General features: G+C 35.6%; 2 protein-coding genes across 4 annotated transcripts; one reads left to right on the plus strand and one right to left on the minus strand.

Annotated features, from left to right (window-relative positions):
• The first annotated feature begins 7642 nt into the window (after positions 1–7642).
• Positions 7643–8723, plus strand: LOC106399346 (probable E3 ubiquitin-protein ligase RHY1A). Its single transcript, XM_013839821.3, has 2 exons — positions 7643–8026; positions 8119–8723. The coding sequence occupies exons 1-2, from the start codon at positions 7814–7816 to the stop codon at positions 8578–8580; spliced, it is 675 nt and encodes a 224-aa protein (XP_013695275.1). The 5' UTR covers positions 7643–7813; the 3' UTR covers positions 8581–8723.
• A 499-nt stretch (positions 8724–9222) lies between these two features.
• LOC106397236 lies at positions 9223–11311 on the minus strand. Of its 3 annotated transcripts, none has more exons than XM_022703593.2 (3): positions 10647–11311; positions 10192–10536; positions 9223–10118 (listed from the first exon to the last, which is right to left on the minus strand). In XM_022703593.2, the coding sequence occupies exons 1-3, from the start codon at positions 11100–11102 to the stop codon at positions 9492–9494; spliced, it is 1428 nt and encodes a 475-aa protein (XP_022559314.1). In that variant the 5' UTR covers positions 11103–11311; the 3' UTR covers positions 9223–9491. The 3 variants fall into 3 exon arrangements, with proteins under 3 accessions (XP_022559314.1, XP_013693275.1, XP_048621622.1); XM_013837821.3 differs by having other exon boundaries at positions 10644–11311; XM_048765665.1 differs by having other exon boundaries at positions 10617–11311.
• Between the last annotated feature and the right edge of the window lie 929 nt (positions 11312–12240).

A 12240-nucleotide genomic window follows, 5' to 3' on the forward strand; every position in this document is an offset into this window, starting at 1 on the left:
CCCTTCGGAAAAGGAAATGGCTGGATATACGAAAAGTAATAGTGCAAATTTATAAAATAGTCTTATTTATTTTATTAAAAATGAGATTTTTAAGTCTTCTTTGTTTTTTGCAAGTATTTACAACTATTCTACTGCATTTTAGTAAGTTATATTGATTATTATTTAAATTAACCAACAAGATTCCCTAAAACAACTCCACAAAATTCTTTTAGTTAATGTTATTTATGTTAGTTACAATAATACTTCCTAACAATAATAATAAACAACATTCAAGAATATTTAAAGAAATTATGTCGATTTATTATATTTAAAAAGGAGTATCCCTAAAATATTTAATTTTCGGCCACAAGAATATTTAGTAATTTACTTAACATTTAAAAAAAAACTTCCCCTAAATATTTATACAGTTTGAAATAATATCTAAATATTTAGACAATCAAGCTTCCATACATTTATAATATGTTATCAACTCGAGCTTTAAATCAGGTATTCATGCTGCATCAAAACACCGGCAGTTTTAAATATCTTATGCTAAATACCATATAACCATACTAAATATCTTCAATAATATTTTATGCTAAAATACCATGAAAAAAGTTTTAAATTTAGGAATGCACTTATGTTATTCCACTTTATAAAACTTTAGAAATGCACTTATGTTATTCCACTTTGACCTAATCAACTTAAAAACAAAGTACTTTACTACGGTCACTAGCTATAACCACTATCAAAAAGATCGGGAAAAAATTACCATTTTCTTTTTGACATATTTTCATCTTCATATATCTAACATATTTTCTATACTAAAACCATAAAATAAATTGTAAATTCATTTAAGAATAAAACATAGAACCCGGCGCTACGCGCCGGAAAACCACTAGTACAATTATAGAGACCTTTACGCGATATAGATACTATATGGGATATAGATATTTATGTAGTCTTTAAGGTATTGTACCAATGTTTCTCAGCTAATGAAATGAAACATAAGTAGAAGTCTAAATTCGACATACATTCGAAATGATAAATTGGATCATACTCGACATACATTCGAAAACGTCTTCTCTTATTGGCCCTCCCAATTATTATCATTTGTTCTTCAGCACTACAACAGCCACTTGAGCTTAAAATTGCTGAAGGTTCTTTAGTTTTCAAAGTTTGTTTATTCCTTTGTTCACCTACACCTTATAGACCTGAATAAAAAATTAACAGACCAATAGAGAAAGCAAAGCTTTCATTATTGTAATTATGTGATGTTCGCTACATTTGAGAAAAGCAAACCTTATAGATCATTACAGTGTCCGCACATTTGACAAACCTTGGTGTAACCAAGATTACAATTTTCACATCAACTGAACCGAAGAACAAATTAACAGATGAATAGAGAAAGCAAAGTTTTTGTTATTGTAATTATGTGTTGTTCGCTACATTTGAGAAAATCAAACCTTATAGATCATTACAGTGTCCCCTACATTTGACAAACCTTGGATTACGATTTTCACATCGAAATTTGCAATATTTCCCAAAACGAACAGTAACCAGAATTAATATTAGATTATCATGATTAGTAGGTCCAACTACATCATTTGAGTTATTGTTATTCAGTGTTGCAGACCACTATATGCTTGGAATAGATATATTCTATACTCGAAGACACAAAATCTATATATATAAAAATATGTTTGCTTCACTCCTGTGCATCCACGTCAGCGTCAGGTCAGAAAGTCGAGGTTTGTAGTGCTGCCACGTGTCCAGGGAGAAGAAACGCAGCGTTTCATTAACATCATCTTATTAGGTTTCGTTATTTTACATGTTATTGGGCTGTGATAAAGAAAGCGTAACTGGCCGGATAAGTCTGAGTTTTGATAACCCTAATACGACAGCAGTGAAGAACGGAGACGCATCCTAACGCCGTTGGTAACTGTTTCAATCCTGCTGTTTCCTCTAGACCCATGATTAGGCCTGGGAAGCAGGTCGGATCCGCCCGCTCAACCCGCCCCGCCGCGGGTTAAACTCATTTTTTCACTTGAAAATTATACCCGCAAGACCCGCATGACCGGATTTCGATAACCGCACCCGCCCCGCATCAATCAAGCGGGTCTAGCGGGTTATCCGCAAAAAAGTTCAAAAAGCCAAAAGAAAAAAAAAGAATGCTTGCTTTCGATTTACGCAGAGTCAAGATTTGATAGGGATGAGTTTACGGTTTCTGATTTGCAGAGAGTCAAAGGGTTGCTTTGGCGTTTGAAAGAGATGAGTTTAGTTGAGAGAATTAGTTTACGGCGTGAAAAGAAATGTTTGTGTAAAGAAATTTAGGTTTTATGTGGATCCTATGTAAGATGACAAACACGTTTAGTTAAAGTCATTAAAACAACACACATTCTCAAGAGTTAACACAGAAACAACACACACTCTAATAGGTATAACATCAAATCAGCACACGCTTTACATCTCTATCACTCCTAAACGACACAGTATCACCTTATTCGACATAATCAATTAAACACCATAACTAAATAATAATAATTTTTGTTTATTCTACTCATCACCTTATATATAATTTCTAATAACAAAAAAATGGATATTAAAAATATTAAAATGCGTAATTGAACAATGAATAATTTAAATTGATTTTATAATTTTTTGGCTACTTATATTTTTTATAATAGATTATAATATTTATAAATAAAATAAACATAATAATATACAATCAACATTTAAATTTAAACAAAAAATCTCGAGCGTAGCCCGGGCAGACACTAGTCTATTATAAGATAGTGTGTGTATGATAGAAATACAAGAATCTATTTCTAATGTATACTCAATATTTGAAAACTATATCATAATAATCAGTTCCTTAGGAACCTCAACTTATTTAAGAATGTCTACAATTCAGGTTGGTTAAACGACATTTTAGTTTAACTTTAACTGAAACATAATAAATATACTGCTGGTATTATAATGATTAGAAATTTAGAAGGCACTAAAAATCATAAAATGTAAAAAAAAAAAAAAAATCCTAAAAGGTGAACTAAGTTAGCGTGATACACAGTTTTAGAACCAGGATCATTTGGCAAGTTTCATTAATTTTTTTCGATTGCAGCCTGTTTAAATAGATACGAAACATTAAAACCAAAATGATGTATCTATCATATTGTGTATGCTTGATATATTCAATTTTTAAAAAGTTCTAAATGGGTTTAATTAAATACAATAAAATACTTTGTCACCAAGTAAAAACTTGCCAAATATCTTTGTGGTAGTGATTGAAAATTTACATATATTTTTTTGAATTAAGATCACTGTTTAATTCATATTTATGTGATTTTCTGTCTATTATTTGAGACATTTAGAACGATTCAACGTACAGTAGAACTTCTATAAATTAATAATGTTGGAACTTTGAAATTTTATTAATTTATAGAGATATTAGATTACAAAAGTTTCCTTATTTAGATTTTTATTTTAAGATATTTTTATTTTAAGATAAGGAAAATATTTGACTTTAGTGTATAGATATTAATTGTTATATTGAAATTTGACATTTATATTAATTTTATTATATTATTTGGTGCATATGATATATATTGCATAAAACTTAAATGTTGTTTTAGATATAATATTACTAAATATCATCAAAAATATATTAAGTGTTAAGAATATATTAAGATAATTCCATTGTGAATATAAAACAAACAATATAATAATAAGTTCTTACTTATATAAATATATATACATATAAATTATTAAGTTATAATTTTAATGGGGCCATATATTTGCATAGAATTTTCTAAAAAATATTATCTTATTATTTTATCGATTTATATCAAATTTTGAACCGGCCCAAGTTGAGACCGATGAAATTTATTAATTTATAGAGATTATTAATTTATTGAGTATTAATTTATAGAAGTTCTACTGTGTGTAGTATATCGCTTTGTTTGAGACATGGTCCGCCCATCAGATTGATGATTATATAATCTCTTATATATTAAAAAGAAGCATTACAATATCTGAGGTAGTCATCTGTCATCACGATAATCATTTTTAAAATTTTTAGAAAAATATGTTGGTACATCTAAATATCTAATAAGCTTTTTATTAAACTAACCATGAATTCTACTGCTCAGCTTTTGCAAATTATTTGGACGATGTCAAGACCCTGAAAGAGAGCTTCTCCCGATCAAAGATCATCTATGTACCAAGGACGCAAAACTCAACGGCGGATAGACTAGCACGCAGTGCTAGGAAGCAACCGTCTTTTGTCGTTCACATGGATGCAGATCACCCGATTTGGTTTACACAGTCAGTATGAGTCTGTAAAGTTGATGACAAAAAAAAAATTAAACTAACCATAAATTAATTAATAATGTTCTTCATTATTTCCTTAAATAAAAATTATGGAATTTCCTAATGTGGCTAAAGTATATATGAAAAATAATAATTTTGAATAATAAAGATTTGTTAAAAATTAGTGTATCCTCTATCATTTTTAAAAACTTTTAAGTTATTAAAATAAATTAAACAACCACATTAACCATATAATAAAATTTTAGATTTTTAGTATTATTTTGAATTCGTAAAAACGGCTATAAATGACTAACACTGTTAAAAATCTCACATTGAAATATTTGTAATTCATGGTTTAAAATTTTTGTTATGACAAAATACAAATAATTAGAAAATCATATAAGTAGGAAGTCTCATTCAATAAATATTAATATATATATATATATATATATATATATCTCATTTAAAATAAATTATATACCATATAAAAATAAATTATTAAAACTATTAAACATCCCACGGTGATTAAAAGTCTTTGTTATAAAAAATAAAAGTGATAAAAAATATGAGAAGAAAACATTATTTAACAGATATCAGTATTAAAAATGTACTATATATATCTATGTTTATATTATTTAAATTTAATTATTTATCATAGAAAATATAAAAATGTTTGTTTGAATTAATAAAATTTATTAATGTGCTTGTATCAATTTAATTATATACGTAACAGTTACTGAATTTTTAATTATTTGATATATATATATATATTATTTTATAATATATAAAATAATATATAATACGTAAAAATAAATTATAAATAATGTTCATCCCGCGCAAGGCGCGGATCTTAATCTAGTTAATGTTTTAATCTTTAAACGTATCATTAAAAAGAAGTAAACATAATGTGGTACCAACTGGTATGTTGAATCTTAAACAACAATTTTATATTTTTGTAAAGAAAAAGGAAATAGTATTTAACATGTTCTGATCAATTAGATTAGACGGTCGTTAATCTTGATCCATAAGTCACTCAATCTTTTTTTTTTGTGGTAAAAATGTTAAATTCATTACCAGTTTTCAATTTTTTTACAGACAAACATAAATGACAAGAAACAGAGTACAGAAAATGAAATCTAACACTGACTCAAACCTAATGTTACAGGACCTATCTAAAAGCAAAACAGCAGTACACAAAAGAAAACATCAGAGACAGAACAGTCGCTTGCCGCAGAAATCAAAACCGCAGTTAAACCGAGAGATTGGACCCGGTAGAAATTGGCGTACCCGGTGACCAACTCTTAATGATCGGATTGTCAAAAACAGCTTGCTAAGACCATCTAATCCACGACCTTCATGGACAAACCGCTAGACTCGCGACCAAGGACACCTGCATTGAGAAGGTCGAGCTTTATTGAAGAAGGAGCACCCACAAACCGCCACACGCCATCGAACCTGCATCAGAAAGACAGAAACAACAACCTCCACCCTTAAGGCAAAGCGGGCCCGAGACAGCCCTAGATCAACCTCAGAACCCTACTATCTCAGCATGAGCCGCCACCAAAGAGATTAGCCACGGTTGACAAGACCAGCAACTCATCTCTTCTCACACGCCCCCACAACGGAGAACCCGCCGTAGACCATTCTGACTTGGAAACGAAAGCAGCTCGAGGAGGCCCCCGAGAGGAAGATTGACTGGCCCAAAAAGCATGCTGTTGGAGACCACCGAGACAAGGGGAAGAAGCACCGCAGCTCCACCATCTAAGGGATCCATGACGCCTTCAGCCAAGCTAATCCACTCACCCAACCGAGAAGAGCAGGCAGAGAGGGCAAGAAAAGGAGAGGGATCTCGCAACCAAAGTCCAGATCTGACACCAGATCCAAACCCCCGCCACTCAACGCGCCCAGAGGAACCGCACATCCACTCCTCCGCCCTTTTTCTCCGGAGATCCAAGTCCGACGCGCCAGATCTGACCCGTACGGAAGCGCAAAGACACAGATCCACCGAAAAGGAAACTGAGGAGAGGAGGAAGATGAGATGCGAAAAGGGAGCAAAAACAAAGAGAGGCGGACGACCAGCAACTAAAGAGGAGGAGGAGCGCCGTCGGCCGCCCAAGCGTAGAAAAACTAGTGTTTTTTCTAGAGAGGATTGTAGAGAGAGAAACTTCCTTTCTTGCCGGGAGGTAAAAAAGTCTTATCTCAAGTTATTCAATCATGTGTGCATATATATAGCCACTGGACAACTGCAAAAGAAAAGCCTTCAAACTTGCAAAACAGTGCAGAAACTATAAACAACACATATATCTTTTTCCTTTTTAATTACCAGGAGGTTCCGACCGAAGTCCTAATCTCCTCGAATCTGAAACCATATCACGTAATATTATTTTCATTCCAACGGTCACTCAAGCTAGAAATCTCTGAAATAATAGTCAGGGTCTTTTTCAGCTGAGCTAATAACATGTGGTTCAACACATATATCTATAACTAAGAAGTAAGAGATTGATTAACCCGGGGTTCTTAGGATGGAGTTCTTAGCGGAAGTTAAGAAACTGTTTGTTAACTTTTAACTAAAAAAACTAAGAACCGGTTCTTAAATAAGGACTTTAAGAACCGGTTCTTAAATAGATTTTTTTAATTAAAAGTTAAGAAACAGTTTTTTAACTTCCGCTAAGAACCTCAATCTAAGAACCCTGGGTTAATCATAGTCTAAGAACCCTTTCTTGTTTATAAGAGTACTTTTCTGTTTATTATTAAACAATTAACTTTTTACATTTTATAGAAAAATATCACTAATTTACTAACTATCTATTATTCAGCCAATAATGATGTAATTTGTAGAATATAAAAATCGTAACCATTAAAAATTAAGAAATTTTACATTAATTAAAAATTGGAGCTAACTTAAAACAAAAAATTAAATATCTAAAACATCAATAATTAAAATTGGAGAGAGTAGTAAATAAATTATAACGGCCAAGCTAAACATTTATTAGAGACTGTGCAATCTATAAATCCCAACTAAATTAAAATCAACGTATATAAATATTCAATGATTATTGATTACATTGTTAACTGGTTCAAGAAAAAAGATGGATGAAATATGAAAACTCCGAAAATAATCAAGGGATTAGTCGAGTTCCACTTCGTAAAGTAAGGAAATTAAGAGGGTGAATGCAAATGCACAAGCCCAACTTGTTATTTATAATCAATTTTTTGTATCTTTTAAGGCCCCCTCAGTTTTAATTGTTCTACCCAATGAGCCCTCACTATTGGGCTTCCTTTGTATAGGCCCAAACCTCCGGGCTTCCTAGCACAGTAATTATAACACGACAATGGATTTGATGTTCAAAGATGTCTTTCCGACAACAGCGAGTGAGATGACGTCATCGCGCAGATCAACTTTTTTTCACTGCGGTTTCCTTTTACTTTTCCTCGCAACTTCCCTCCTCTCTTTCTCCCTAATCCTTATCTTCGCCGTGTCTCTGCATTTCTTCGAGATTTAACGAACATTAGGTGAACGGTGTGCATGACGAGCGCATCAGAACTCTTCTCTACTCGAAGATCGCGTCCGGGCAGATCCGACCCGGATTTAGAATCAGACCCTTCTCTGTATCGACACCATCATCATCGCTGTCACGGAATCCATCATCATAATCACCGTCACGATTCCGACGGCTGTGATTCTCCCCGGCGTTTTTCGCCGCGTCTCCAACGCTTCTGTCACCATCTTGGCCTTCCGGTTAGCGTTTTCCTCTGAAGTAATAATCTCAGTAGTCTAATTAGTTTATTCAAAAACTGAAGTTAGCCCTTTTTTTATTCTTTTGTCCCAAGGAACGTAGACCTGCTCGTGACGTTCAAGGCACTCCACAGTATTTGGAAACTGAAAGCAACAGTTTTGGAAACCTAAATGGATCCGAGAGGCTTCCTGGATCTGTTCTTCTCGCAAGGGCAAGACTTGTCCAAAGATTGAGAGGCGTTTCTTTGTCTACCAACAGGTCTGTACAGATGGAATCCTCATTTCATTCCACAGTTGGGGTTCAAGTGTCTTATGAATGTAACAAGAAGCCACATGGTCTCACACAAGGTGCCATTAATGGTTTACACCGGCAAACTTTTAGCTCAGCCGGTGTTAAAACCGAGAGGAGAGATTGCAGCATATGTTTAGAGAGTTTCACTAACGGTGACATGCTTATATCCTTGCCATGTACCCACAGTTTCCATTCGTCGTGCTTAAACCCTTGGCTTAAAGCTTGTGGAGATTGCCCTTATTGCCGTAGAGCCATAGCTAAATGATATAGAAACCAGCAAATAGAATCTTTCCCTATCCAATAGGACACTAGACAGATCTTCCAGTCTTATCGCCCATTTGAGTGTTTTTTCTGCCACATGTTTGTGTTTGTTAACGGTTTTGTTCAATGTAATCTCTTTTTAATGTCTTGTTGGATATCTAAGACTTTTTCCAAATCTTGATCCGAAATTTTAGTCAAACTCTGAGGTCAAAGCAAATATTTTATTTGTCTCCATCCAGAAACGTTAAGGTATGTTGTATCCACAAAGACGTCGTTATCATGCATTCATGTATATGTTATAAAGATGCAACCACTTTAAAAAACTTTCAAAAGAAAGCTTTAAGGAGAAAAGAGAAGACAGTTGTGCCAAAAGCATACTTTTATGCTACAAAAGCAGAAGAATGGACCCCTTTGCTACATAACCATCATCTTTCACTTCCTTTCATAAAATCCCATTTATGTTTCCTAATAACTATCACTTTCTCTATTGGTACCTAACATAACTCATTCTCTAACCACTAAAGTTAACAATACATACATTAAGAATGTCTTTCTATCTCATCAATTTCATGTCTCAACAACATTTCAACCTAATATGATTTCGAATTCAAACAAGATGTACCTGTTTAGTTCGGTTTAAACAAAATAACATAACAGTGAAATTTTCCATTGAAATCAAATTCAACATGTAAGCAGCAATTCTCCTTCTCTTGCTACTACCATTTTTTTTTGCAAATCAAAGATCAATCAATCCTATCACCTCCTTACTCAAAAACATTGAAGGTGACAGAAAAAAATAACAAACACAAACAACAATCCAACGAAAACAATAGTAGTTAATCAAACTCCTAATTTTTGAGCAGCTAAAACAAAAGGGGTTAGTTAGTTTCATTTCAAAGGCGTGGATCTTGTTACTCAGACATCAATATGCCATACCGGGTGGTCATTGCCTAACTTTCCTTTCTCCAATGCTGCAACTTTAGCTCTATGAGCTGCCAACACGATCGAGCTCTTCCCTTTCTCTTCTCGATCCGAGTACTCACACGCCTCGGTTAGTAAAGAACTAGACCTAAGATCAGCCGGTGAGATAAAGCAGTCTTGAGACAGACCAGGAACATTGAAAGCAACCTCTTCAATGGTCCATCTTTCCTCCATCTTTGTCCTAGTGTGGCTCATCGCAACTTCCCCGAATCTAAAAAGGGTAACAACAGAGCGTCCAGAGTGAGCAATCATGATCCCTTCCACTTGTCTATAATCCTCCAGAGACGAGTTGATCGTGGTCTCCCAGTAAACAGCATCACCACTGTTAGACTGGATCCGGATCAGCTGAGAATCCTCGATTTGAACCAAAAGTCCTGTCCTTTGGCTGAAGTAACCGAAGAGAATGTGTCTCACGATCTCCGCTGGTCCTTCACTCCTCGCCTTAAGTGTTCCAGGGTCAGTACACAGCTTCAGAATGAAAGAATCTTCACCGTTCACTTTCTTCTCTCCCACACATTTCGACCCAGCAAAGATAGCAGCAGTAGTTCTCGGATCAAGTCCCTGAATCAATCATTCAACATAACATCAACAAAGGTTTCATTACAAAAGCTCATCTACAGTTTACGGTTTTAACCTGAAGTGCACGGCGAAGTGGCCTGACGGGTCCACTAGCAGTGTGGGAACCGAGCCAAGGAGTGTGTCTCCAAACAAGCTTCCCATTACAGCCAGCACGAACCTTACTACTACCAACAGAGAGCTCAACGTACCACATGTCGGGATTCATCTGCCAGAGGACAAAACCTCCCGTTTCAGGCTTTGTCGGGTTTCGGTTACGGACAGTTCTCGTCGGAGTTTCGAGCTCTGAGGTTATCATCTTGACCTTACCATTAGCATAAGCGTTTTTGACGGAGTTTTGTAGCTTCTGGCCGCCTGAAGCCGCCGTGTACTGTTGCAGAATGTAGTGTGCAGTTGAAGTTTCCTGCAAGAATCAAACCAATCATCAAATCCTAGATATTTTTAAAAAAATCGGAATCGATCCAGTACTAAACCGGAACAAACCGGAAAGTAATGTTGAGAGAGACTAACAACGATGGGAGAGTCTCTGATGGAGGAAGAGACTTTAATAGGTGCGAGAGGAGCTCCCAAGACGCCGAGGAGGAGCCTTAAGTCGGACCTCGTAGAAGCCACGGAGGGAGCACGTGACATCTGGCCTTTGACCCAGTGACCTAGACCCGACCCGATTCGTTTCGAATCCGTTTGAGTTTCGTCGTTATCTGGAACAGGACCTTCGATTACAGGTCTTAGGCTCTCCGATCTTCCGATTAACGGCTCCGGTTGCGAAGCTAGGTGATATCCTCCGGCGGCGCGGCTGCATCCGGAGCTTGCGAGTAGCTTCTTCCTGCCCCAGAGAAGAGCCTTCATGTGTGAGTTTGAGCGGGACGGGCTCGCGGAACGAGAACGTGGCCTGGAGCGAGAAGGGGTAAAGCTTCTGATGACTTCGTCTCTGAGCGCTGAGAAAAATCCTTGCTTCTTCTCCATTTCCATGGGCTCTGGTTTTTATCCTTGGTACACGAATTAAAAATCGCAAAACCCTAAAGTAAACGAACAGAGACGCCGGAGAAAGGAGACAGAAAGCGGAAAGGCTTAGGAGAGAGAGAAGAAAGCAGAGAGATATTTTAAAAGGAGCCGAGTGATGAGTGATGAGTGAAGAAGCGAGTGTTGGGTCTAATTATTAAGCCTTATGGCTCAAATAATATATGAAAAAATGTGAAAATGAAATGGGTCTATGGGTTCTTATAAAAAGTCTTGTTGGCTTTAATGAAATGAAGTTAACAACATTTCACATTGGTTGGGAGAGTTGGTTTTGAGGAGTATATATATGTCTTCATGACATAAGAGGTTAAACAGTTCAGAGGAAGAGAGAGCTCCCCACGCGCGTGCCGCCGCCGCCGTCCGGCCGGCTCGGCTTGGGCTTGGGCTTGGGCTTGAGCTTGGGTGGAGGGCCTTTGGCCCCATAAGAACTATTCTTTTTGGACCAAGTTAAGCTCAACGTTTTGCCAGTTATTTCGGGAAATTAAAACGACAAGTAGTTTGTCTAAAAATTAAAAAAACGCCATGCATGTTATCCTCTCGAAAATTTAAAACGAGATAAGAGAGAGTCTTGAGGAAGAAGTTTTGGAACTCAACTTCCCTCGATCTCCGCGAGATTCTCGCCCACGTGCAGCAGCTGTTGCGGGAAGTGGGTCTTCTCCGGCTCTTTAAATATCGTATCTCCTCTTCCTTCATTTCTTAATTTTTTTTTCCTGATCGAAATCCAACAGCAAAAAATCCCTCTGCGTAAGTCTATATTGCGCGAAACGTTTCTGCCTAAATGTGTTTGCGATTTGCCTTAGAGCACTTCCGCGAAACGTTTCTGGTTTATTTCATTACGCTTTGCGGATTGCTTTCTTGCATTTTCGCAAAACGTTGATACATTCTTCAAACGTTATATACATGAATCGTTTCAGTAACCGTTTTCTTAAGCGAGTTTGTGAAACATTCTAAGTCTATAAAAATGGTTTCTGCGAACGCTTTTAAGCGAGTTTGCAAAACGTTTTTTCCAGACTTATATCGATATGATTTGGTTCAAATACCAAAAATGAACATCGATTTTAGACTATTATTTTCTTTAAAATAATATGTT

The sequence above is a fragment of the Brassica napus genome, chromosome C8 (genome assembly GCF_020379485.1).
Source record: "Brassica napus cultivar Da-Ae chromosome C8, Da-Ae, whole genome shotgun sequence".
NCBI classification, from domain to species: Eukaryota; Viridiplantae; Streptophyta; class Magnoliopsida; order Brassicales; family Brassicaceae; genus Brassica; species Brassica napus.

What these genes read in the sequence shown, in the direction of transcription:
- LOC106399346 (XM_013839821.3), top strand. Translation starts at nt 7,814, where the DNA reads ATGACGAGCGCATCAGAACTCTTCTCTACTCGAAGATCGCGTCCGGGC. An exon ending in GTCACCATCTTGGCCTTCCG is followed by an intron (nt 8,027 to 8,118) that starts GTTAGCGTTTTC and finishes TTTTGTCCCAAG; the next exon opens with GAACGTAGACCTGCTCGTGA.
- LOC106397236 (XM_048765665.1), bottom strand. Translation starts at nt 11,102, where the DNA reads ATGGAAATGGAGAAGAAGCAAGGATTTTTCTCAGCGCTCAGAGACGAA. An exon ending in TCTCTCAACATTACTTTCCG is followed by an intron (nt 10,537 to 10,616) that starts GTTTGTTCCGGT and finishes TGATTCTTGCAG; the next exon opens with GAAACTTCAACTGCACACTA. An exon ending in CACTTCGCCGTGCACTTCAG is followed by an intron (nt 10,119 to 10,191) that starts GTTAAAACCGTA and finishes TGATTGATTCAG; the next exon opens with GGACTTGATCCGAGAACTAC.